This window comes from Myotis nattereri (genome assembly GCF_964212035.1).
Source record: "Myotis nattereri genome assembly, chromosome: 1".
Classification (NCBI taxonomy): domain Eukaryota; kingdom Metazoa; phylum Chordata; class Mammalia; order Chiroptera; family Vespertilionidae; genus Myotis; species Myotis nattereri.
Window position 1 is genome coordinate 229,029,079 of NC_138075.1, and position 24,285 is coordinate 229,053,363.

The following is a 24,285-nucleotide window of genomic DNA, read 5'->3' on the forward strand; positions in this document are numbered from 1 at the left end:
AGGGCTTGTCCCTGATGGAGGTGGGGCAGGGCGCGGAGGGACATCCATACAGCCATGGTCCAGGCCTGTGCTGAAGGGTGTGGGGTGGGGGGGCAGGAGACAGGCTGCGGAGGAGGGGGAGCAGCTCAGGCCGCTGGACCCCTGGACAGGAACGCGTCTGGTGCAGGGACTCGAGGGGCGCCTGAGACCTGCTCCCTGGGGGCTCCGCCTCCCCATGGCTCCCCCTCCGGGTCACCAGCGTGTCCATCGCGGGGGCTCCCAGACCAGGCCCAGTCCTGAGCCGCTGGGTGGGTCCAGGCCTGGAAGGCAGGGCGGGGGCCAGTTGGGGCGGGGGCGGGGGCGGGGCCAGCGGGGAGGCCGGGCCGCCCCTTCCAGCGGGGGCGGGGCCGGGCTTCGCCTTTAAATGCGGCCGGGCCCTCTGCCCGAGGACGGCCAGCCCAGGAGGAGCCAAGGCAGCCGGCGCCTCTCCTGTCCTCCAGCCCCGGTCATGCCCCTGCGGTCCCGGCACCCGCCCGCCTGAGCTGAGCCGCCCCTGCGGTCCGGGCACCCGCCCGCCTGAGCTGAGCCGCCGGCGCATGTGACTGCGCGCCCGTCCCTGGCCCCTCCGCAGGCGCCCGGCCCCGGCGCGGCCTCCGAGTCCCCGCGGGTCCCCGGCCGGTCCCCCGCGCTGCCGCCCGCCGCCGGCCCCTTCGCCATGCAGGCGCGGGCGCTGCTCCTGGCCGTGCTGGCCGCGCTGGCGCAGGCCCGGGAGCCCCCGGCGGCGCCCTGCCCCGCGCGCTGCGACGTGTCCCGGTGCCCGAGCCCCCGCTGCCCCGGCGGCTACGTGCCCGACCTCTGCAACTGCTGCCTGGTGTGCGCCGCCAGCGAGGGCGAGCCGTGCGGCCGCCCCCTCGACGCGCCCTGCGGGGAGAGCCTGGAGTGCGCGCGCGGCGTGTGTCGCTGCCGCTGGGCGCACGCCGTGTGTGGCACCGACGGGCACACCTACGCCAACGTGTGCGCGCTGCAGGCGGCCAGCCGGCGGGCGCTGCAGCTCTCCGGGTCGCCCGTGCGCCAGCTGCAGAAGGGGGCCTGCCCCTTGGGTAAGTGCGCGGGCCGGGGCAGGCCGGTGGGGGAGGGGACGCGGAGGCTTCTCCTGGGGAAACTGAGGCTCGGAGCCAGGGCGGAGCCTCAAGGTCCGCAACCCCTGGGCACAGCTGGCAGGCGGCAGTCATCTAGCCAGCCCTCCGCTGGGGAAACTGAGGCCCAGAGCGGTCACTGCAGCCTCAGAGGTGCTTTTCCGCGGCTGCGCGACCCTGCTCTGGGGGGGGGGGGGCGGATAGGCGGGGGGGGGGGGGGGCGGATGGGCGGGGGGAGCGATCTCTCCTGGCCTCAAGTCCCAGGCTGGGTGCCTGGAGCAACATGCAGTGTTTTCTTTCCTTTTCGCTGCACTTAAAATGCGGGTCTGCCGCGCGTGGGGTCCCGCTGCGTGGGGCTCCCTGGGAGAGGCCGCCTGGGATTCCTCAGTCCTTGGAGCCCTGGAGCCTGACCTGGGGTTGGCCCTGGGCTGCTGCTGCTTCTTTTTTTTTAAATCCTCACCCGAGGATATTTTTCTATTGATTTTGGAAGAGAGGGAAAGACAGAGAAACATCGATGTGAGAGAAACACATCGATTGCCTGCCACACGCCCGCGCCCCAACCAGGGCCTGGGCCAGGCGGGAGCTGGCAACCGAGGTACGTGCCCTCCACCGGAATCAAACCCGGGACCCTCCGGTCCACAGGCCGACGCTCTATCCACTGAGCCAAACTGGCTCGGGCCTAGGTTGATTCTTGCCACCCGGGTTGCCCCTCGGCAGGGGAGAAGAGGCTAGAAAACCCCGCTGTCACCTTGTCGGCGTAGCCCCGCGAGGGAAGGCCGGCTCCGGCGCTGGGTCGGCAGGGTCCGCAGACCCTGCGTTGTTAGTGAGCAACACGTGAGGTTCATGGACCAGGCCCGTGTGGCCTCAGCAGGAGACCCCCAGGGCACCGCTGCCGGGTGCTGGGAGCCTTCAGAGATGGGGACTTCTCAGCTGAGGGTGCCCCCCAGGCAGCCGGACGGAGAGGCCGCCCGGACGAGGGGCTGCTGGGAACCAGCTCAGGGAGGCTGGCTGTGCGAGGACACGTGGGGAGGCCACACAGCTCTGAGCAGCCGGGGATGCGTGTGTACCTGCGGGCGCATTTGCTGTGTGTGCCCATGTGTGTGGCACCAGGCTGGGCAGGCTGGCGGGGACGGGACGACCCAGGGCCACAGGATCGTGCATAGACTTCACCCCGTACACCGGCTTCCCGGGCCTGGTGTTCTGGGAGTTACTGTCCGCGGCCCAGAAGTGTGGGAGCGTGAACACTGGACTCCGCCAGGGGTTCTGAGAAAGCCTGCAGTAAGAGCGTGCACACACACACACATGCACACACATGTGCGCACACACAGGAATGACAAAGCCCAGCATTTCCCAAGAGAATTGCACAGATCGCTCTCCTTCCCGGGTGGAATCCAGGCTCTCCGGGCACGCCGGGGTTCCGGGGAGCCCAGCCTGGGAAGCACCAGCTGGCACTTACTGATTACTGGGGAGACTCACTGTGGGGCCCTGAGGGAAGTGAGGGCGATGCCTCAGACTTGGGCTTAGTCGGTGCCCAGGTCGGGGTGAGAGCGTGGTGCCCGGGTGTCTGGAGGTGGATGCTGTCATGTAATGGGTGCTCGCTGCACCCTCGGGCGGCCCGTCTGCTCTGGGGCTGGGTACTGGCACCCCCCCCTCCCCCCCGCAGGCTCCACTGCTGGGTCTGAGGTGGAGGGCTCCGGGCGGGCGCCCGCCCGTGCGGCTTGGTTGTGTGCATGGGGGCCCCTCCTACCCTCGCCCCCCAAGTGGACACTATTAGATAAGACTGCAGGGCCGGGCAGGCGGGCAGGGTGCGGGTGGCCCGGGCATTTTGAAAGCCTCATTCTTGACGGGCTGGGTCTGCCTGTGTGAGGTCCCTGCTCTGTGTGCGGCCGCCCTGGGCGGCGACAAGGGCCCCTCCATGAGGCACCCTGTCTGTGCCCCAGAGACACTGAGAGCACGGGAAGACGCACGGAGGGTGGGGAGAGGGGTCCCGCCTGATGACCACAGGCAGGCCCCGAGGTGGCTCAGCGGGGACATCCGGCGGGGGCATCCTGGGGTGCCTCTTACTCAGCAGCGGCCTCCGAGCAGCTCCTTAGCCGCAGCTCCCTCGTCTGTAGCGGGAATTCTCGCGTCAGCGGGCCGCTGGTTATTTCACGCACTAGTGGCACCGACGGCTGTGCACCCACCCGCTGTTTCCTCCGCAGTCGGGGTGCCTCCGGGCCGAGCTGAGGAGGTGACTGGGCGCCCCAGGTAAAGGATGGGGAGGCGGAGAGGGACAGCAGCAGCGCGGAGGCAGGTGGGGTGGCTGGGCCGGAGGAGAGGGAGGCGAGGCCGCGCTGCAGGAGGGCGGCTCGGCTCGCAGGTCTGGGGCGGACACTCAGCCCCCCCAGGGCCACGCTCGCACCATCCGGCCTGTGAGTCCCGCGCGGCCAGGTCTCGGCCGGCGCTGTCTCATTTGCTCTGAACCTGGCCCTGCGTGCACCACAGACGGGCCCAGGGAGGAGGGGCAGGGCCAGCGACTCGTCTGAGGTCAGTCGGCCAGGAAGTGCCCGAGCCAGGCCTGGCCTCTAGTCTGACGGGCTTTGAAAGCCACAGTCTCTGGGTTCCAGGCTTTCATCTGCAGCTGGGGGGCAGCGGGGTCCGAGGGCCCAGCCAGAATGGGTAAGGCTGTGCCCATCCCCAGCTTTCCCGCACAGAAGTCCTGCCACCCTCACCCGGTCCCAGTCCCGCTGTCTCTTCTGAGCTGAGCCCTGTGCCTCAGCTGGCCGTGTCCTGGGCCGCGAGGACCACCTGGGAAGTTTAGGTCGGAAGCCTGTCATCTTCGACCCTCCACTTCTTATTACTCAGCTCGCATCCACAGGTGCGTCTTTAGCTCGACCTGGACGTGTCCCCCAGTCGGCGTTGCTCCTACTCGCCTGGCCACGCTGGCCTCCGCTTCCATCCTCCCCTCCCTCCTCCTTGATGTGCACATAACCTTGATAAGTCTGCCCTGCCTGTCCTCGGCGGGATGCCCTGGACGGCTCCCCAACACTTACCCTGACCCATGAGTGCCCGTGCCCTCTGACCCTCCCACCCCGAACGCCTTCTCATCCTCTGTTCTCCAGCCAGACTGGTCTTCCCACCCCAGGCCCCTTGCACATGCTGGGCCTGCTGCCCCAAAGCCTGTCCCTCACCTTCGTGTGGCCTAGACGGCCCACCAGCCCTGAGCTGCCTTCCCTGAGCACCTTGCCCAGGCAGCCCCTTCCTTAGCCTCAGCAGTGCACCCTGGGGTCCCCCCTAGACGCTCACACCGCCTTTTGACCCGATGCTTTCTGTCCATCTGCACCAGGCTCTGAGCCTCACAGGCGGGGGTGTGGTCTGTTTCTTCCCTGGCGGGCTGGGCCCAGAGCCTGGCGCACAGTAGGTGCTGTGAGTCACCACGTGACGTGTGCATCTCCTCCGATCCTCCCCGTCCTCGCGTGCCCCCAGGGGTGGGGCTCACCACCTTTCTGGGAGGCAGTTCAGCTACATGCTGTGCGCACAGACCTCTCTAATGGGACCATGAACGCAGAGATGAGGGGTCCGGAGGGTCTGCCCAGCGCAGAGGCCTCCCTCCCCCCAGAGCCCTGTGAGGCTCGCAGCCTCTGCCCGGCTGCAGATCGCAGGCCTCTGAGCGCAGGGAATGCAGAATCTGGAGCCCTGGGCGGCGTATGTGGCATCTAATAATCAGCTTTTATTGTGCAACCCTAGCAGGTTCCCGCTGCGGCTCCCAGCGCTATTTATTTAAGAGCTTTGTTGGCGTTTGATTTTTAATCCTCTTAGCAAACCAGGCAAGATGACGCCTCCCCCATCCCCAATCCTCCCCGTGACGCCTTCCCCGCGCCCTCCTCCCATGGACAGCAGAGCTGAGCTGCAGCGTCTGCCCTTGCTGGGCGGCCGGCGCCAAGGCCACTGGGAGCCAGGAGCGCAGCCAGAGGGGAGCTTGAGGCCCGGGCTGGACAGCTGACTCCAGCCAGAGCTCAGCCTGAAGCTCCCTCACCCTCCGCCTTCCTTTGGCACCACATGCCCAAGGCACCCTCGGGTCAGCCTCCGCACAAGGAGCTCGGCTCTCCCCTTCCTCCTGAAAGCCCGCCATCCATGGCTCCCCTCGCCCTCAGAACCAAGCCGACTTCTGAGCGGCTGCAGGCGTGGTGCGGCCTGGCCTCTGCCTCCTGCCCACCGGCACCACCCCTGGCAGGGCCCCTGGGAATCCCCAGTCCCGCCTGAGGGACAGATGAGGAGGTGCAGAACCCAGCGAGAGGTGATCAGGGAGGGCTTCTGGAGGAGGTGGCACAAAGGGCCTGTGCAGAGGAGCATGGCAGGAAGTGCTGAGCAAAGGCGGGTGCAGATGGAGGAGCCACAGGCTGGCCCATCTTTTGGGCCGAGTGGAGGCCGAGGAAGGTTTATGGGTAACAGGCGTGTATAGGGGGTACGGGGACCCAGCCAGTGTCCTGGGTGCAGGAGGTGATGAGGCCTGGTGAGAGCTGGGGGGGGGGGGGGGATGGGCAGAAGCAGTAGGTCAGGACTGATGGGGGTTGGAGGTTGGGGGCAGTGCCAGGGCGGGGGTTGGGGGGCCCTGGGAGGAGCTGATTAGAGAGGCAAGATGATGAGTTCTGGTGAGGTTCTGGGGGGCCCCGGTGCGGAGGGTGTCCGTGGGGGGCTGGGCTCTGTGTTGATAGCCTGGTCGGCGCGTGGCTGTCTGTGGTCAGTGGCCATGCACTGTGTGTGTGTCATCCGGAGGGTATGGCTCATCGCCTCGCCAGCCTGGGGGACCCTCCATGACCTGTGCAGCCCCACCCCATCCACCCCGCCCAAAGCCAGGTCCCTGTCCTTCCCTCCAAGTTCATGTGTGAGGGGCCTGGGGGAGACCCCAGCCTCTTGGGGAGAACAGAGCTGCCCACACGGCCACACCGAGCATCAGGCTGGGTGAGCAGGAGCCGGAGTGACCCCAGGTGCAGGGCAGGGGCGCAGGTCGGGAGCAGTGCCCACCTGCCCCTCTGTAAGCTCAGCCCCCGTGGCTCGCCGTGGGCAGGGCGAGTGCTGGGACCCAGCGCTGTTCCCCACGCCAGCTGCGCAGGGATGGGTCCCAGCTCCCCCACTTCCCGCGGCAAGACCCTGCCCATCCCCTAAGCCCTCCCGCCTCGGTTTTGTCATCTGTGAAATGGGAGAGCAGTGGTCTCTGTCGCTGGCTCACTGGACAGTGACGGCGGCCAGGAGCTAAGGGTGCTTTGCACGGAGTGCAGGCTAATCGGTGTCAGTGGCACAGACCTAGGTATTGACAGATGGAGGCTTCTGGCGAACACGGGGTTTGTGAGCGTGAGGAGCGGAGGGGGGGCCGGAAGGAGCAGGCGTGTTAGCGGGGCAGGGGCTCCATGTGCCCGAGGGCGTCCCACGGACCTCGCCCAGGGAGTCAGGCAGGGAGGGCTTCCTGCAGGAGGAGGCCGGGCGGACCCTCCTGGGCGCCTGTGGCTCCGTGGCCCCTGTGGTGTCCTGGAGTCCTCCCTGGTCTGCGGGGCTGGGCGGGCAGATGAACTTGGATTAGGCACAAACGAGCCGCCTCCGCGGGGTTGGCTGCGGCCCCAAAGGAATTCAGAGGCGAGGAGCCAGGCTGGCCCCACGCCCAGGACAGCGGGTTGAGCTCCCCGGGGCCCGGCAGTCAGTCGCATTGGCCGAGGACTCCCGCCGACTGGAGGAAGAGCCTGGGGCAGGGGTCAGGGGCCTGGCTGTGGGCCGTGGGCGGGCCGCGCGGCTCCTGACCTCGCTGAGCCTTCTCCTCGCCTCGAGAGGAGCTAAGGGCTCTGCCTGGCAGATCGCTGTGAGAAGTCACTGCCATCATCAGGGCCGCAGCCCAGCGTGGTGGGCGTGGCCCGGGCAGAGGGGGGCCTGGCTGCAGCCCCACCCTGGGTCCCAGGACAGGAACCTGGGCCCCCTCTGGAGCTGCAGCTGCGTGGGATCCGAGCCACTGTCCTTGCGGGGGGGAGAAGGCTCACTGGGGACAGGGAAGTTTGCAGGAGAAAGAAAAACACAGGGACTGTCTGGGAACTAATTAGCCCCGGGGGCAGCTCCTGGGGCTTCAAAGCTGCCTTTCCTGGGGGGGAGGGGCGGGGAGTGGGTGCTGGGGCCGTGGAGGGGCCTGGGCCGCTGGCCTGTCCCTGGAGAACCTGTGCACCCCCTGCTCCTTCACCGTCACTCATTCCCCTGCCGCTCACGGCTGTGGGTCAGGGGCGCCCAGGCCGCAGGGCACAGACCCAGAGGAGAGAGACGTCCCTGAGCTGCTGCGTCAGGGCGGGCTCCCGGGAGGAGGTGTGTTGTCCTGGGCCTGGAGGGCGGAGGGGAGGGCAAAGGCGGGGACAGGTGGGAGCACGCGTGCCCGGGGACGCAGAGAGCCACAGCGCGGAGAGGGACGGGAGGCGCGGCTGCCGCTCCGAACGGGGCGTGGACACAGGTGCCGCCCGCTCCACGGGCCGTGGTCGGCATTGCGGACAGAGGGGACAGCCCGGGGCCTCCTGGTCATCCCCTGCCCCGGACACAGCTGGCCACCGGGTGACAGGGGAGCCTCTGGTCGCCAGGGACGGGGCAGGGGCCGCTGGGTCCTCCTCGGGGATGGTCCGGGGCTGGCAGTGCCCGGCCGGCGCTGCGGGTGAAGTGGGCCTGCGGGCTGCCTGGGACTCGGTTTCCCCTGCTGTCCCCTGGCCATCCTGACGTCCGTGCGGCCCCGAGCCCCCCGGAAGCCGGCAGGGACAGGCAGGTGGCGTCCAGCCCGGCTCTCGCTCCCTCCCCTCGCCGCTGCCCTTCCTCCCCCGGGAGGCACCTCAGGACACGGCCTGATGGCTCTTCTGTGTCAGGTTCCTCCAGACTGAACCGCCCGAGGCCTGTGGATTCGTTTATTTTTGAGGAAAAAAATGCTAACAGCTGAGTCTGGCGAGCGGGCTGTTGACTTCAGAACGCTGGCTCGAGGACGGGTGGGGGCGGGGTTGTCCAGACCCCCGAATAAACAAGCAGCCTGCTCCCAGCCAGCCCGGCCCAGGGTTTTCATGTGGAAAGGGGCGGTGGGAACCCAGTCCTCCCTCCCACTGATTCACGGGGTGACTCACCCCTGCGGGGAGGAGGGCCAGGAACCAGGCCCTGCCCGCCCCCCAGCACCCTCCCCCCCATCGGCTTAAAGGGACAGGGGCTGGCAGAGCTCCTGTCACCAACCGGCTGACCGGGCAGCCCCGAAGAGGGGCTCCAGGTCTGGGGTCGGGGAGGGCTCAGGCGCCGAGGTCCCCACCCCGCGCCCAGTATTCTCCACCCCCAGCCTCCGTTTCCCGGACGGGAACTGGCCATGATGCTGCTCCCGCAGGCCGGTCCTGCAAGGCCTGGTTAGTGGGCTGACCGTGGTTCTCGTGGTGGTGTTTGCAGCCCTACTGTGTGCTGGGCCCGAGGGGCTCAAGAGGAACATGCCCCTCCCCCTGCCCCTCCCTCTCCTCCCCACTCCTTCCTTCCCATCTTTCTGAAGTGTTTCCAGAGGCTTCCATGGGCCCTGCCTGTGCTGCTTACTCGCTGCCTGTGGGGAGAACCAGACTTGTCTCTGTCCCGAAGGAGCATGTTGGTGACTCCCAGGAGCTCCTGCAGCCCCACAGTGCCCGGGCCTGCCCGCCAGCCGGGGACAGGGTGCCTCAGTGCCCGGCCCTACCCGCCAGCTGGGGACAGGGTTCCACAGTGCCCAGCCTGCCCGCCAGCTGGGGACAGGGTGCCACAGTGCCCAGCCTGCCCGCCAGCCGGGGACAGGGTGCCACAGTGCCCAGCCTGCCCGCCAGCCGGGGACAGGGTGTCACAGTGCCCGGCCCTACCCGTCAGCTGGGGACAGGGTGCCACAGTGCCCGGCCCTACCCGCCAGCCGGGGACAGGGTGCCATAGTGCCCGACCTTGCCCGCCAGCCGGGGACAGGGTGCCACAGTGCCCGGCCTGCCCGCTGGCCAGGTCGGTGCCACAGTGCCCGGCCTGCCCGCCAGCCGGGGACAGGGTGCCACAGTGCCCGGCCTGCCCGCCAGCCAGGTCGGTGCCCCTAAGGGGCTCCCGGCCCGGGCGGTGGAGCCGCTGAGCCCAGGATCAGGCCACGTGATCGTGTGCCGTTGTTTGATGAGACATTTCATCGTCTTGTGCTGTTCACACGGGGCCCGGGGCAGAGGAGCCACGCCCATTACCTTTGTGCGAGAGGCTGGGTCTGCGCGCTGTTCCAGGCCTGGGCTGTTCCACGGCCTGCGCTGTTCCAGGCCTGGGCTGTTCCGCGGCCTGCGCTGTTCCAGGCCTGGGCTGTTCCGCGGCCTGCGCTGTTCCAGGCCTGGGCTGTTCCGCGGCCTGCGCTGTTCCAGGCCTGGGCTGTTCCGCGGCCTGCGCTGTTCCGCGGCCTGCGCTGTTCCGCGGCCTGCGCTGTTCCAGGCCTGGGCTGTTCCAGGCCTGGGCTGTTCCAGGCCTGCGCTGTTCCGCGGCCTGCGCTGTTCCAGGCCTGGGCTGTTCCAGGCCTGGGCTGTTCCAGGCCTGCGCTGTTCCGCGGCCTGCGCTGTTCCAGGCCTGGGCTGTTCCGCGGCCTGCGCTGTTCCCCGGCCTGCGCTGTTCCAGGCCTGGGCTGTTCCGCGGCCTGCGCTGTTCCCCGGCCTGCGCTGTTCCAGGCCTGGGCTGTTCCAGGCCTGCGCTGTTCCGCGGCCTGCGCTGTTCCAGGCCTGGGCTGTTCCGCGGCCTGCGCTGTTCCAGGCCTGGGCTGTTCCCCGGCCTGCGCTGTTCCCCGGCCTGCGCTGTTCCAGGCCTGGGCTGTTCCAGGCCTGCGCTGTTCCAGGCCTGGGCTGTTCCGCGGCCTGCGCTGTTCCAGGCCTGGGCTGTTCCCCGGCCTGCGCTGTTCCAGGCCTGGGCTGTTCCCCGGCCTGCGCTGTTCCAGGCCTGGGCTGTTCCGCGGCCTGCGCTGTTCCAGGCCTGCGCTGTTCCCCGGCCTGCGCTGTTCCAGGCCTGGGCTGTTCCCCGGCCTGCGCTGTTCCAGGCCTGGGCTGTTCCGCGGCCTGCGCTGTTCCAGGCCTGCGCTGTTCCCCGGCCTGCGCTGTTCCAGGCCTGCGCTGTTCCCCGGCCTGCGCTGTTCCAGGCCTGGGCTGTTCCGCGGCCTGCGCTGTTCCCCGGCCTGCGCTGTTCCAGGCCTGGGCTGTTCCGCGGCCTGCGCTGTTCCAGGCCTGCGCTGTTCCCCGGCCTGCGCTGTTCCAGGCCTGGGCTGTTCCAGGCCTGCGCTGTTCCCCGGCCTGCGCTGTTCCAGGCCTGGGCTGTTCCAGGCCTGGGCTGTTCCGCGGCCTGCGCTGTTCCAGGCCTGGGCCGGGCGCACCCCGGCTTCCCTCGGCTCCGTCACTGGCCACACTGCGGAGCGTGGCTGGCCACGGCCTGCAGCAGCGCGGGGCGCACGGAAGGCGTTCAGCATGAAGGGCTGCATACACGGCACACGAGCACCACCTTGGGTGAGGCGTGTGTGGGAGCCCCACACGGGGCACTCCGGACGGGGAGAAGTCTGCGGAGGGCTGCCTGGAGGAGGTGGGTTTGAGCAGTGCCCGGGACAAGCTGAGGCCGCCTGTTTGGGGAGAAGTGGGGCGTGGTCCTTGCACTGGGGGCAGAATGGTGGGCGATGGAGCAGAAACTCCAGCAAGGGGCCCAACCGGTGACACAGGCGGGAGGGGTGACCCCGGCCCCCCACAGCACAGCTCAGTGGGCTGAGCCTCGGGCTGGGATAAGGCAGCCCCGGAGTACCCTGGGAGAGCTGCAGACCTCACCACGCCTCCCGCGCCAGCCGGGTTTGGGGTCCTCCAGGGCCCGGGCGTGGGGACCGCCTGGTGGGGGGCATCTTGGGGGAGACAGAGCCTGGACAGGCCGCGGGTTCAGGGCTGGTTCCCGTCCTGCCTGGAGGCTGGAGCCTGAATCCGGGTCCCGGGGCCCTGGGCAGTGGTGAGAGCTGGGCCGGGGGCAGGCAGCGTCGCCTTCAGTGGCGCCGGGAGGATTAGCGATCCTCCGTGGAAGCACCCTCTGAGACCTAGGTTGCTGGGAGCACAGAGCCCTGGCCCCGAGTGGGCCCTGTTCCTGGGCTGGCCGTTACCATGGCCTCTGAGCCTCAGACCCGCCCCACCGGGGCCTGGCCTCTAGGCAGAGGGCTCCTGGGCACCGTGGCCCCTGGCTGCCCACCGTTGGCTCATGGAGGAGCCGGCAGTGGCTGGCAATGTGCCCCACCTCCTAGCCAGGTTCCAGACACCCGGACAGGCGGCCTTTGATTCAGGCCGACCGCAGCGGGCCGGACCCTCTGTGGCCAGTGCCCGCGGCTGCTGGAGACAGACATCGAGGGATGAGGGGGGGCCCTCCTCACCACCCCGGACCCCAGGACTGAGGCCAGCTCTCCTCCAGGCTCTGTGTCCCAGATCAGACGTAACGGGCAGGGCGGCCTGCTTCCCCCCTCACTAGATGTGCGCCGTCCTCTCGCGGAGCCTCGGTGTCCCCACTTTTAAAACGGGGCCGTCCCTGCTGTCCCTGAGCGGCTGGGACATTAGTGGGGACGTGGGGAGGGACCGCGTTTCCCCCAGACTGTGTTTATGGCTCCACTGCAGGCTGCCTGCTCCCTGCTCCCCCTGCTGCGCTCACTGCCCCTCGCTGCCCTCGGCCTCCCCGCGCTCGGTTGCTCCCAGAGGTCATCAGGGCTGATCCACATGAGGCTCTGCGAGCCGCGCCCCCTTTGCTCACCATCAGGGTGGCAGGGCGTGGTGGCGTCGCCCCCCCCCCCCCGCCCCTGGAGGCAGGAGCTTCCCTTAGCGCAAGTCCCGTTCCCACCCGGTCCCACAGGTCGGGGAGGGGTCTTCAATCTCATCTTCAGACCAGGAGTCGAGGCCCAGAGAGGGTAAGTGATTAGCCTGAAGCCACACAGCCGGGACGTGGTGCCGCCTAGCCAAGCCGGGGTGTGCGGAGCTCAATGCCCAGTGCTCCTTCCGGGCCAGGACCAGCGAGAGCAGTGCTGGGTTCGAGAGGGCACCGGGCCTGGCAGACCCGGCACATGTCTGGGCCTTGCCTCCAGTTGTGGTCCCAGAGGCAGCAGCCCCCCTCTGCTGAGGCAGCAGAAATCTGAGCGGGGGAAGGATCCAGGGGAGTGTGTGAACCTCCTGGCAAGCCCGGTGGCGGTGCGGCCAAGTGAACTGCAGATGGAGGCCAGGAGGGGCCCACAGTGTGGTGACCAGGGACAGCTCTGGCGGGAGGACCCTCATCCAGTCAGGTTGGCGGCGGGACAGCGCCGCAAAGGGAGGGACGGTGTCCTTGTGCCAGGGCCTTGCTGTATATGGCAGAGCAGTGGTCCCACGGGGACAGCCCAGACCCAGCCTGAGTGGCACATCACGGCTGTGCAGCCCAGAGCAAGTGTCCCAACCTCTCTGAGCCTCCTGGCCGCCTGGCAGCACCTGGGGAGGTGATGTGAGGAAGCGCAGCATTAACCCTTCTTGGGGTGAGCGAGTGCCCTTGCCCGTGTCTGGGTCACTGCGCTGCCGCGTGTCCTGAAGGGCTCTGAACCCGGTGGGGGGTCCCCGGTGGAGCGTCCCCCTCCCCACCCACCCGGGGCAGGCCCTGGGCGGTGTGTGGGGCTCACTAACGCACCGTGTTCTTCCTGCCAGTGTAGGTCTCCACCAGCTGACCAGCCCGCGGTACAAGTTCAACTTCATCGCCGACGTGGTGGAGCAGATCGCGCCAGCCGTGGTGCACATCGAGCTCTTCCTGAGGTAGGTGACCCCCCGCACCCCCCTCCTGGGTCCCAAGCTGGGCTCCACTCTAGCCCTGGGGCAGTAGCAGCCGGAATGGGCTTGGGGTCAGGTGACCTCACCCGACTCCTGGCTGCCGTGCGCCCTGGGAGGGACGTCCCCCTGGGACTCGGATCCCCTCTCCGGGGGAACGGACGGCAACCCCCCACCTCGCAGAGCTGCAGGCGCCAGGCCGGGGCACAGTGGGCGGGGCTGTGGTTCTTTCTTTCATTCACGCGGCCAGTTTTCTGGAGCAGCTCCTTCGGGTTTATATCTCAGAGAAGCCATTTGTAAAGCCTAGAGTAGTGGTTCTCAACCTTCTGGCCCTTTAAATACAGTTCCTCAAGGTGTGACCCAACCATAAAATGATTTTCGTTGCTACTTCATCACTGTCATGTTGCTACTGTGATGAATCGTCATGTAAATATCTGATATGCAGGATGGTCTTAGGCGACCCCTGTGAAAGGGTCGTTCGACCGCCAAAGGGGTCGCGACCCGCAGGTTGAGAACCACTGGCCTAGAGAAAGGATCACCAGCTCGCTGGGTGCCACGCTTGCCCAGTGGGAGCCCTGGTCACTGGGGGCCACTGCCCAACTCTGGGGGCAGGGACGGGGCTCCGTGGGGCCAGCGGACAACAGGCGGAGCCCAGCGCCGTGGGAAGAGCAGGGCTGGGCACCTCCTGTGGGCTGGGCTTGCCTGCTCTTTTCAGCCAGCCTGTGCGGCCCCTCAGAGAGAGAGCCAGGCCCAGGCCCCCCTCACCGCCTGCACCCGAGGCCCTTCCGCTCTCGCCCACGCATCTTCCCACGACCCCGGGGTGGGCTGTCCCGGCCGTTTCCTGCTGTGGGAGCCGAGCCCGCACACCCCGGCCTCCGAGCCGCTGTGACTCAGGTCGGCCCTCAGGCCGGCCCGGCCCCCGGCCGCACTCTGACCCCTCGCTGCCCTCTCCGATGTGTCATTGAGGAAGTGACCACTGGACGCGCTCAGTGGCACTGGCGCCGAGTGCCCGGCCCTGCAGGTGGCTCCGGCTGTGCCCCAGGCGCCGAGCCAGCGCGTGGCTGATGGCAGCCCGGCCCGCAGGCGGCGAGGACAGCGAGGCTGTGGAGGCCACGGAGCGGAGCCTGCCGCCGCCGGTGGGGCTTCTGGGCAGCTGGCCGGCGGCAGGGGCCGGAGGCGGCGGGAGCAGGTCCCCACCACAGTGCGTCCCCTTGTCCCGCAGTCAGAGGCCAGGAAACGCCTTCCCGGGGTCCCCGCCGGTGAGCGTCCCCGCGGCAGGCACGTTGGTGCTTCTTCCTCTGCCCACAGCAGCCCCGCCTGAGGGCCCACCCGCCCCAGGTGCCGCAGGCCCCGGGCCCACCGCTGAGCCGAACAGCGGTTACCCCGACTCCTGGGTGGGGGACCGGGGCTCAGGGAGGTTCAGCGACCCGCCCTCTGGCAGGGAGTGGGCTGGGCTGGCGGTTAGGATCCGGGTCTGTCCGGCTCGCGTCCTGCTGTCTGCGCAGCGAGCGTGCCGCCATCACAGGTCTGACACTACGGCCGTGTCTCACTCGCAATTGCAAGCCGGGGATGAGGCCCCTCCGTGGCTGTCCCGTGGGTGAGACCCAGGGCCACGGCCAGTCAGTGGCAGAGCCAGGATTTGGACTTGGGCGTGGGGGACCCCAACTCAAGTTCTCTCCCCCACGCTGGCTGGGCCGCCCCGGGGCCGACCCTGCATCCAGGCCCCGAGCCCTGACCCCGGCGTCTGCCCCACAGACACCCGCTGTTCGGCCGCAACGTGCCCCTGTCCAGCGGCTCCGGCTTCCTCATGTCCGAGGCTGGCCTGATCGTCACCAACGCACACGTGGTGTCCAGCACCAACGCCGTCTCAGGCCGGCAGCAGCTCAAGGTGCAGCTGCAGAACGGCGACACCTACGAGGCCACCATCAAAGACATCGACAAGAAGTCGGACATCGCCACCATCAAGATCCACCCCAAAGTGAGTGGCGTGGGGGTGGCAGAGCGGCGGTGGGGGGAGCGGGGACGGGGGGCGGGGAGGGGGAGGGAGGGACCTGTCCGGCCTCCGGAGCGGAGAGGCTCGGCAGCCCGGCCTTCCCGTGGGCAGCTGGGGGGAACGAGGCCCGGGGACCAGCTGTTCGTCCCTTCACGGGTCACGTCAGACGAGCGCGAGGCTGCCTCCTGCTGGCTCGGAGCTGGGCTGCCACAGTCGCTGCCTCACGGGCTCCTCAAGGCCCAGGGCACTGGTCCCCCCGGGGCCGCTGCGGGGGCGGGATGGGGGCTGGGCTCCTCCAGAGCCCGAGGATTCCAGGACTGCGGTCACAGGTCCTCGGCCGGGCCCCGGGCTCCCGCAGGCCCCCTCCATCGTGCGCCTCAGTTTGTGTGGGGGGCACTCCCGGGGGGTGGCGTCCATAGCTTCTCACAGATTAGCAGAGGGACCTGTGACCAACCAATGGGCTCGATGGCCTCTGTGCGCCCCCCTCCCGGTGAGCCCTGGGAGGCCTGCGGTCACGCGGGGTGAGCCTCGGCTCCGTGGGTGCCGCCTGGGTCAGCTGGAGGCCGCCCGGCCTTAGTCTGGCTTCGGTCTTCACGCCGCTTCTGGGGGCCCGGCCGTGTCCCGAGCCAGCGTGCGCCGCTAGCCTCCCTCCGTGTCGCCCCCCTCGCCCCCCAGAAAAAGCTCCCGGCGCTGCAGCTGGGCCACTCGGCAGACCTGCGTCCCGGCGAGTTCGTGGTGGCCATCGGCAGCCCCTTCGCCCTGCAGAACACCGTGACCACGGGCATCGTCAGCACCGCCCAGCGGGACGGCAAGGAGCTGGGCCTGCGGGACTCGGACATGGACTACATCCAGACGGACGCCATCATCAACGTGAGTCCTCCGCGGCCTCGCGGGCTCGCCCCTCCCAGAGCCCCCCCCACCCCTCACGTCCACCGGCTAGAAAATCCCGTGGTGCCGGTCTGCCCGGGGTCCGTGGCCCCTGCCCCGCCGGGGGCCAGCCCTTCGGGACACAGAGGCACAGCCACGCCCCTGAGTTATCTTTGCCCAAACTGCACCCCCGCGTCAGCATGTCTTCATTCTTAGGAGTATCAGGGTGGCACCTTTGCACCCACGAAGCACGTTGCCCCACGCCCCAGCGCCCGCCCCCTGGGTCTGCCGTGGTTCAGGCCATCTGCTGGAAATGTTAGTTTTTGTCGTGGCTCCTCGAGGTCCCAGGATGAGAACTCGTGTCCCATCCCGTGGCCGCCCCGTGCTGCCCAGCCCCCCGAGTGGCGGAGACATGGAAGCGAGCATGGCGCGAGCCTGGCAGTGCCTCGGGAGCACTGGGTCGGGGTTCAGGGCTCGGCTAACATTGCGTCTCTCCCCTGCAGTACGGGAACTCCGGGGGACCCCTGGTGAACCTGGTGAGTGTCCCCCAGGACCAGAGGGCGGGCTGCTGGTTCACTGGAGCTCCGCTCACAGGAGGGGGCACGTCTCGAGACAGGGATGAGGGTCAGGAACGCAGCTGGGCTGGAGGCCAGGAGGACGTGACCCAGAGCCCCTGCCGCCCTGAGCCCCCGTGCGCCCAGGAACGCGGGAGGCTGTCCAGGAGCAAGAGGGCCCAGGAGCAGCCCAGGCAGGGGTGCCCATCAAGGACCTGGGGCAGGAGACAAGGCTGGGGCCAGACATCCGTTGCACCTCCCTGTCCTTGAGTTTACGTGCAAGATGAGGGGTGTTCTCATTCCCTCTCCCTCCTCCCAGGTCCCCTGCCCCAGGTCTGTCCTGGGCCCCACAGTCAGGCTCATTCCCACCCGGGTGAGACTTCAGGATAAACCAGGAAGCTCAGTCCATAGCTCCAGGGCCCTGGGAATTGTCAGGTGTCTCCAGGGGGCGGTCCTCACTGTGGGGGGAGGGTCCCCACATGGTCACTCCCAAGTGCACGTGAGGGGCAGGGAGCGAGCTCTGGACGGACGCCGGGCAGGGAGGGCTTCCTGGAGGAGGGGGCCCTGACCTGGCGGTGGAGACTGAGGTCGGGTGGATGGGGACATGCAGGAGAAAGGAATTCAGGGAGCGGCACAGCCCGGGCCGGTGGGGTCCCAGCCTGTGGGGGTCAGGATGGGGTCAGGGTGAGAGGCCGGCTCCAAAGGGAGGGAGGAGGGAGTGGGGGTGCTACAGAGCTTCCCTGGCCCCCCTCTCCCCCACCCTGTTTCCAGAGGAAGGGGAGAGGAGGACCTGGTCCCCCAGTCCTTGTCACACCCTCTTTCAGCCTCAGCCCCTCAGAACCCTGCCTGGGGGGCCCAGGGTCAGTGGGCACTGCTTCCAAGGGGTGGCTAGCATGCTCCCGCGAGGGCGAAGGGCAGATGTGGAGGAAACGGTGGGAGAGTAGAGGGCCCCTGACCCAGATGTGAGCCCCAGGGCACCTCCAGGACAGCCTCTGGGCCCCAGGGACTCCGGCGGGAGGACGACCAGGGCGGCTCTGGGGCTGGACACAATGCTTTGCATTGAGGGCAGCAGCTTCTTGGGCCCCAGAGTGATCGCCCTCTGCTCTGCCCACACCCAGGACGGTGAGGTCATTGGCATCAACACGCTCAAGGTCGCAGCTGGCATCTCCTTCGCCATCCCCTCGGACCGCATCGCGCGCTTCCTCACCGAGTTCCAGGACAAGCACGTCAAAGGTAGAGCCTCCAGGGCTGGCGGGGCCGGACGCTGTGCCTCCAGGGGCAGCTGCCCTCCGTGCTGGGTGCCCCCGCTCACTCCCGACCGTCCCCAAGGTCCTGAGCCTCAGCCTCTCTCAGATCTTCCTCCCCCTCCTCACTTCATGGCCATGTGCACTCCCCACCCCTCCAGACCAGCTGGGGACCTCTGACCCACCTCCCGCCTCCAACTACCTGTGTCTGAGCTGCTCCGTAACTGTCAGAACCTGGTCCGTCCTTCCTTCCATCCACCCACCCATCCACTCACCCATCTACCCACCCACCCACCCATCCATCCTTCCATCCATCCATCCATCTTCCATCCATCCACCCACCCATCCACCCATCCATCCATCCACCCACCCACCCATCTATCCTTCCATCCATCCACCCACCCATCCATCCATCTATCCATCCACCCACCCACCCATCCATCCTTCCATCCATCCATCCATCCACCCACCCACCCACCCACCCACCCACCCATCCTTCCATCCATCCATCCATCCATCCATCCACCCACCCATCCACCCATCCATCCATCCACCCACCCACCCATCCATCCTTCCATCCATCCATCCATCCATCCATCCATCCATCCATCCATCCACCCACCCATCCATCCATCTATCCATCCACCCACCCACCCATCCATCCTTCCATCCATCCATCCATCCATCCACCCACCCATCCATCCATCTATCCATCCACCCACCCACCCATCCATCCTTCCATCCATCCATCCATCCATCCATCCACCCACCCAACCATCCATCCATCCATCCATACACCTATCCATACACCCATCCATCATCCATCTATTATCCATCCATCTATCCATCTACCCACATATCCATCCATCATCCATCCATCCACCCACCCATCCATCTACCTATTCATCCATCTATCCATCCATCCATCCATCCATCCATCCATCTATTGATCCATCCATCTACCTATTCATCCATCCATCCATCCATCCATCATCCACCCACCCATCCATCCATCCATTCATTCATCTACCTATTCACCCATCCATCTACCCTTCCTACCATCTATCTGCCCGTCCCTAAGTACTTCTTTCTGCCCTTGGCCATGCAGACTGTCAGGTAGGGTAACCTGTACTCCAGGAGAGTGGAGCCCAAGCCCCTGATCCTTGGAAGTCTCCCTCCTCCCACCCTCCATCTCCTCACCCCCATCCCACAGGGATGTCCAGCCCACCCTGCTCACTTACGGGTGGCCAGGGGCATCCACCTGGGAGAGGCCTGGATAGGCACCGGTGACTCTCCCCAGGGAGCGCAGGCTAATCGCCTCCCTAAAGCCAGAGGCCACAGCCGCCGTCCAGAGGAGGGTCCTACTGCTGCTCTCAGACCTCTCGGTGGCCAGCTCACACCTTCCTTCGCAGCCCAAGTGCACGTCTCCCTCCCGCCACTTCGTCCCTATGCCCACTCCTGGCCAACCTGGCCGACACCTGCCCAGCCCCGGTCCGCACACCTTCACGCTGCTTCCCTGTCTCCTCCCGGCCCTCTCACCAGCAGCGCACTGAAAGCAGGGGCTCCGCATGCTTGCCCCTCCCCCACCCCTCGGCCACCCAGCACCCAGAGCCCCTACAGCCCAGGCCAGTGCCCTGAGGACTGGCCACGGGAAGTCCTGCTGTTGAGGACTCCTGGCTCCTCCGTGTCCCTTGGGTGACGATAGCCCGGAGGCAGGGCAGGGCCAGAGCTGGAGGCTGCTATTGGTGACAGGGACCGTCTATCTAACCGCCTGAGCCCTCTCCCCCTGGGCTGCTCCGAAGCTCGGAACCGGACCGGGGCCGCGCCTTCGCAGCCCTCGTAGCCTTGGCTCTTTGTCTGCTGGTGGAGCCTTCCCTGAGCCGTTGCCTCCTGCTCCCGGGGAGCCTTTGGCCTGGGCCACCTCCCTGGAGCTGCACTTCGCAGAGCGGGCTGGGGGGCGACTGTTGGGGGTTTGATGGGTTCGTTGACTCTAGTCAGTTTGGGGAGGGCTGTCATTGTGGCAACACTGCATCGTCCGCCCTGTGAACACAGACTGGCCCCATGGCTTCTCGGCCGTGGTCTCCCTCCATGGTCTCTAGTTCTCCACGTGCGGGCCTTACCGAGCGTTCGTCAGCTTGAGTCCTAGATACTTCACGTGTTTGAGGCTCTCATCAGGGGTACATTCTTTCAGATTTCAATTTCTGATTGTTACTAGAACCACAATAAAACTGCTGCTGTGTGTGGGCCTTAAGAGACCCGGCACCCTGATGACTCGCTGATGTGGGGACGTGGTGCCTGCAGGTGCAGGGGCGTGAGGCCACCAGACGGCCGGGACTGCTCCCAGCCTCAGGAGTAGCTCAGAGGAGGGGGCGCAGGGGAGTGGGCGTGGGGCGGGGCTGGCGGGCAGGATGGCACAGCCCGCTGCTCCTGTGGGGGCTTCTGCCCCGCCCACTCGCCCCCTCCTCCTGAGGGTCTAACGGAGCCGCCCTGTTTCAGACTGGAAGAAGCGCTTCATCGGCATTCGGATGAGGACCATCACTCCCAGGTGAGTGCCCTGGCGATGCTCCCCCTGCTGTGTCCCTAGTGGCCCCAGCCCCTGGCAGGTCAGGCGGGCCACCTGCAGGTGCCCTGGGGCCCACCCCTCAGGCGCTGGGCGTTGCTCAGGCCAGGCCCTCTACCTGCAGCGCTTCTCCCCTTTGCCTGAGAGACTCCCTCGGACTTGATTTCCCTCGGTGCCCCTCCTCCAGGAAGCCTCCGGGTTTAGGCTCCGGTGGCTGCCGTAGCAGAGTCCCACACGCTTGGCTAAAAATGACAGGACGTCCGTTTTCTCTCGGTCCTGAGAGCCGGAAGTCCACACCCAAGGTGTGGGCAGGCCTGTGCTCCCTGCGGGCTCGGCGGCTCTTGGTGTCCCTTCGATCCCCGCCTCTGATGTCCGTGGCTGTCTCCTGTCCTGTGCGTCTATTTCCAAATACCTTCCTTCTCTCACAAAAGCACCAGTGCCCGTCAGGGCCCACCCTAGTCAGGAAGCTCTCATCTGGAGCTCCTCAGCCAGTCGCACCCACAGAGTCCCAGGCAGGGGCTGTGGGTGCCCGTGAACTTCAGGGAGACGGCGCCTCCACAGGCGGAAGGCGTGGGGGAGGCGCCTCCTCGCAGGTGCATGGCCGGCTTCCCTCCGCGATGGCGTTGTCCATGGTGTTGCAACAGCCCATCTGTGCCCCCCCTCCGTGGGGGTGAGCCCCTTGGGGGTGAGGGCTATGTCCGCCCCAGGACGGATCTGCAGCCCAGCGGGTGCCTGGGGTTGTCCAGTGAGCACGATGAAGGAGGGAGTGGTGAGGGGGGAGACGGGAAGGAAGGGAGCCAGGGAGGGAGGGGAGGGCTAGAGAAGGAGGTCCCTGAGGCGGGGCTCTGGGGAGAGCGAAGCCTGTTCTGCCGCCTGCACCCCCACCACCCCCCCCACGGCCCCTCGGGACTATCTTCCTGCGTCCGCAGCTGTGCGTCCAGGGCCCAAGTCCGAGGGCAACTCGCAATCAAGACCAATGTACCTGTTACGCATGCTCCTCCTCTTCCCTGCACCCCCCCCGCCCCCCATCGCACCACGCGTCCGTCCTCTGCCTCTCCATGCCATGGCCCCTCTATCCCTCCTTCCATCCACCCACGTGCACATTCCTCCTTCCTGCCTTCTGTTCATCTATCCCTCCATCTTTTTTTTTTTTTTTATAGATTTTTACTGATTTCAGAGAGGAAGAGGAAGGGAGAGAGAGATAGAAGCATCAATGATGAGAGAGAATCATGGATCGGCTGCCTCCTGCACGCCCCCTACTGGGGATCGAGCCCACAACCTGGGCATATGCCCTGACCAGGAATCAAACCATGACCTCCTGGTTCATAGGTTGATGCTCAACCCCTGAGCCACACCAGCCAGGCAATCTCTCCATTTTTCATCCATCTATCCGTCCATCACACCACCTGCCTACTCTTCTGTCTATTCCACCATTCACCCATTGTCCTCCCTTCCTTCCTTCCTTCCTTCCTTCCTTCCTTCCTTCCTTCCTTCCTTCCTCTCCTCCCCCTCCCTCCTCTATCCACCACCCTCCTCTCTCCACATTTCTAATCACCCTCACCCCCAAGGAGGGGGTTTCTCTTGAGGAGCCGTGTGGAGTGAGTGGGGACACGGACAAGAGCCAGTGCCTGGCTGAGCGGTGGTGGCAGGAGGGGCGGTGTGGGGCCGCCGGCTGGGCTGAGGGGAGGCTCAGGCTGGGGGAGGCTCACAGCGGGACTGTGCTTGCAGTTTGGTGGAGGAGCTAAAGGCCAACAGCCCGGACTTCCCGGAGGTCAGCCGCGGCATCTACGTGCAAGAGGTGGCTCCCAACTCCCCGTCTCAGAGGTAGGCTGCCCCGGGGAGCGGGGGGGCTGGCTGGGGGGCGTGGGGCCCGGGCTGGCCCTGCTTCACCGGCCTGGGGCTTCCCCGGACGACATGATGGGGAAGGGACGGGGGTGGGGGGAGCCTCTGGCCTGGCCTGTGAGCCAGGGGCAGGTGGAGAGCGAGTTTCCCTCAGAGCCCCGACCATGCCCGTCCAGGGCTGAGTGTGCCCTGGCCTCGGACCGGAGCGCCTCCCCGAGCCTGACTCTCCTGTGCCTCGGCTGGCCTAGGTTTTCTGTTTTCCCGTCTGCAAAATGGGCGTGTCTCAGCCTACTGCCCCCCCCCCCCCCCGAGACCTGTCACATCGAGTACTAGGGGAAGGTTGACTGTTGCGACAGCCTGAGCTGAGGCAGCTGCACCCTGGGCGGAGGTCTCCATAGCACGCGGGCCGGCTGCGAGATGGCTGGCGCCCAGCTGTCATCTGGGAGCTGGAGACAGTCCACCCGGGGCTCCGGGGCTGCTCTGAGCTGGGCGTTCCACACGCATCATCTCAGCTCCTCCTCACGGCAGCCCGGGAGGTGCCGCAGACTGCGCCTACCCATTTCTCAGATGGGGAGACTGAGGCTTAGAGCCGTTACCCCTGCAAGTCACACAGCCGGCACGTGTGGGCCTTGGTGGTTCAGGCCAGACACCTGACCACTGCCCCGCCCTGCCCGCCCACCTCCGGGCGGCAGGGAAGGTCGCAGCGAGCCGAGTGCAGGAGGCAGGCCAGCCCGGCCAGCCCTGCCTCTGTGCCAACATCTCAGTAACTGTGGCAGCCCCGGGGTCAACCCCCTGGACTTGCTGTCACTGCAGAGCGCGCTTCCCTGCAGGACGCAGATGTAGACACCAGGCTCTGAGGGGCAGAGCCCTGGCCCGGGCGCCCCGCCTGGTCCGCCCTGGGGACTCGGGGAGGAATAGACATTTGCATCCTGGTGTGTGAGCCTGGCGGCCGGGGCACTCACCTTCCTGGCGGAAATGGCTGTGCTGTTAGCCCTCCTGCGCCCAGGGCGGGGGCAGGTTACCGGGGAGGCACGCTGACCACGTCCGTGTCTCTTCCGGCCGCAGAGGGGGCATCCAGGATGGCGACATCATCGTCAAGGTGAACGGGCGGCCCCTGGCGGACTCGAGCGAGCTGCAGGAGGCCGTGCTGACCGAGTCGCCCCTGCTGCTGGAGGTGCGGCGGGGCAACGACGACCTCCTGTTCAGCATCGCCCCCGAGGTGGTCCTGTGAGGCGGCCGCCCCGTCGCGGCACTGGAGCCACTGCCTCGCGGGTCAGGACAGGACGAAGGACCGCGGTCGGTCCTCAGCACAGCCGGCACCGCTCCGGCCGTCCAGGGACAGAGCCATGGCTGGGCTGGGCCAGGGCCCGAACCCCAGTCTCAGGGGGGCTCCTCCTGCTCCCGGTGCTCACAGGGCAGCCGCTGCCCCTCGGACAAGCGTCCCAGGCCTCGGGTGTGATTCCAATGCCGGGCAGACGCCTTTAGCCCCCGGAGGCCCACCCCCACCGCCCTGCCTCTGCACCTCGTACCTCTGTCTGAGCGGCCCCCGCTCCCCCCCACCGCCCTCCCCCACGCTCACCTCAGGGCTCGGCTCCCAAGCCCCCGGCCCCCACGTCGAGTAACCAGGACTGTCTGCCCCGCCAGCCTGGCGTCCCTTCAGGACGAGCCTGGCCTGGAGTGGGCACCGCAGGGACGTCCCCTGGCTGCCCGGTGAGCCCTGTGGCTGGCGTGAGGTCCCCTCCCCTGGCAGGAGAGAGGCTGGCAGGGGGAGCTGGAACCTTGGGGGGCGGGGGGCGGTGCTGCAGGACTGAGCACTGAGCTGTCCTGTGGCGCCATGGACCCCGGATCCCCCCGGAGCAGCAGGAGGCACGGCCCGTCAGCGGGGGCCGCGTCCCGGGACCTGTGAGCTTTGCTGTAGTCGCCCACGTCGCTTGCCTTGTGTTTCTCTACTGTAAGGAATTAAAGTTTACAAGCACACGCCCTCTCCATTTCTGCCACCTCGGCCAGGTGCCGGAGGCCCGCGGCCGCCTGAGAGGAAGGAGCCTGTGTGTGTGCGTGTGCGTGTGCGTGTGCGTGTGCGTGTGTGTGTGTGGCCGGGCAGGGGGAGAGGGGGTCTGGGCAAGGCGGGTTGGGCCTGGCCTGGCTTGGGAGAGAGAGCAAGCTGGGGGCGGGACGTGGAGGGCCCAGCCGTGACCTTGCTGGGCTGGGCCTTGGAGAGGGGTCTGGAGTCCAAGATCAAGGTGCGGGCCTTGGCTCCCGGCTCCCGGCTCCCGGCTCCCAGCGCTCTGTGGGTGAGAACGAGCCCACGGGGCTTCATATGGGGCAGC

At 67.3% G+C, this 24,285-nt stretch overlaps 1 protein-coding gene across 1 annotated transcript; it reads left to right on the top strand.

The window, feature by feature from the left end:
- Positions 1-694: 694 nt before the first annotated feature.
- HTRA3 (HtrA serine peptidase 3) lies at positions 695-23,935 on the top strand (the record flags this gene model as incomplete). The annotated part of the gene is made up of 9 exons (XM_081105564.1): positions 695-1,079; positions 12,787-12,886; positions 14,654-14,876; positions 15,567-15,761; positions 16,262-16,294; positions 17,431-17,545; positions 20,053-20,101; positions 21,845-21,940; positions 23,024-23,935. The coding sequence occupies 9 exons, from the start codon at positions 695-697 to the stop codon at positions 23,187-23,189; spliced, it is 1,362 nt and encodes a 453-aa protein (XP_080961690.1). The 3' UTR covers positions 23,190-23,935.
- Positions 23,936-24,285: the final 350 nt, after the last annotated feature.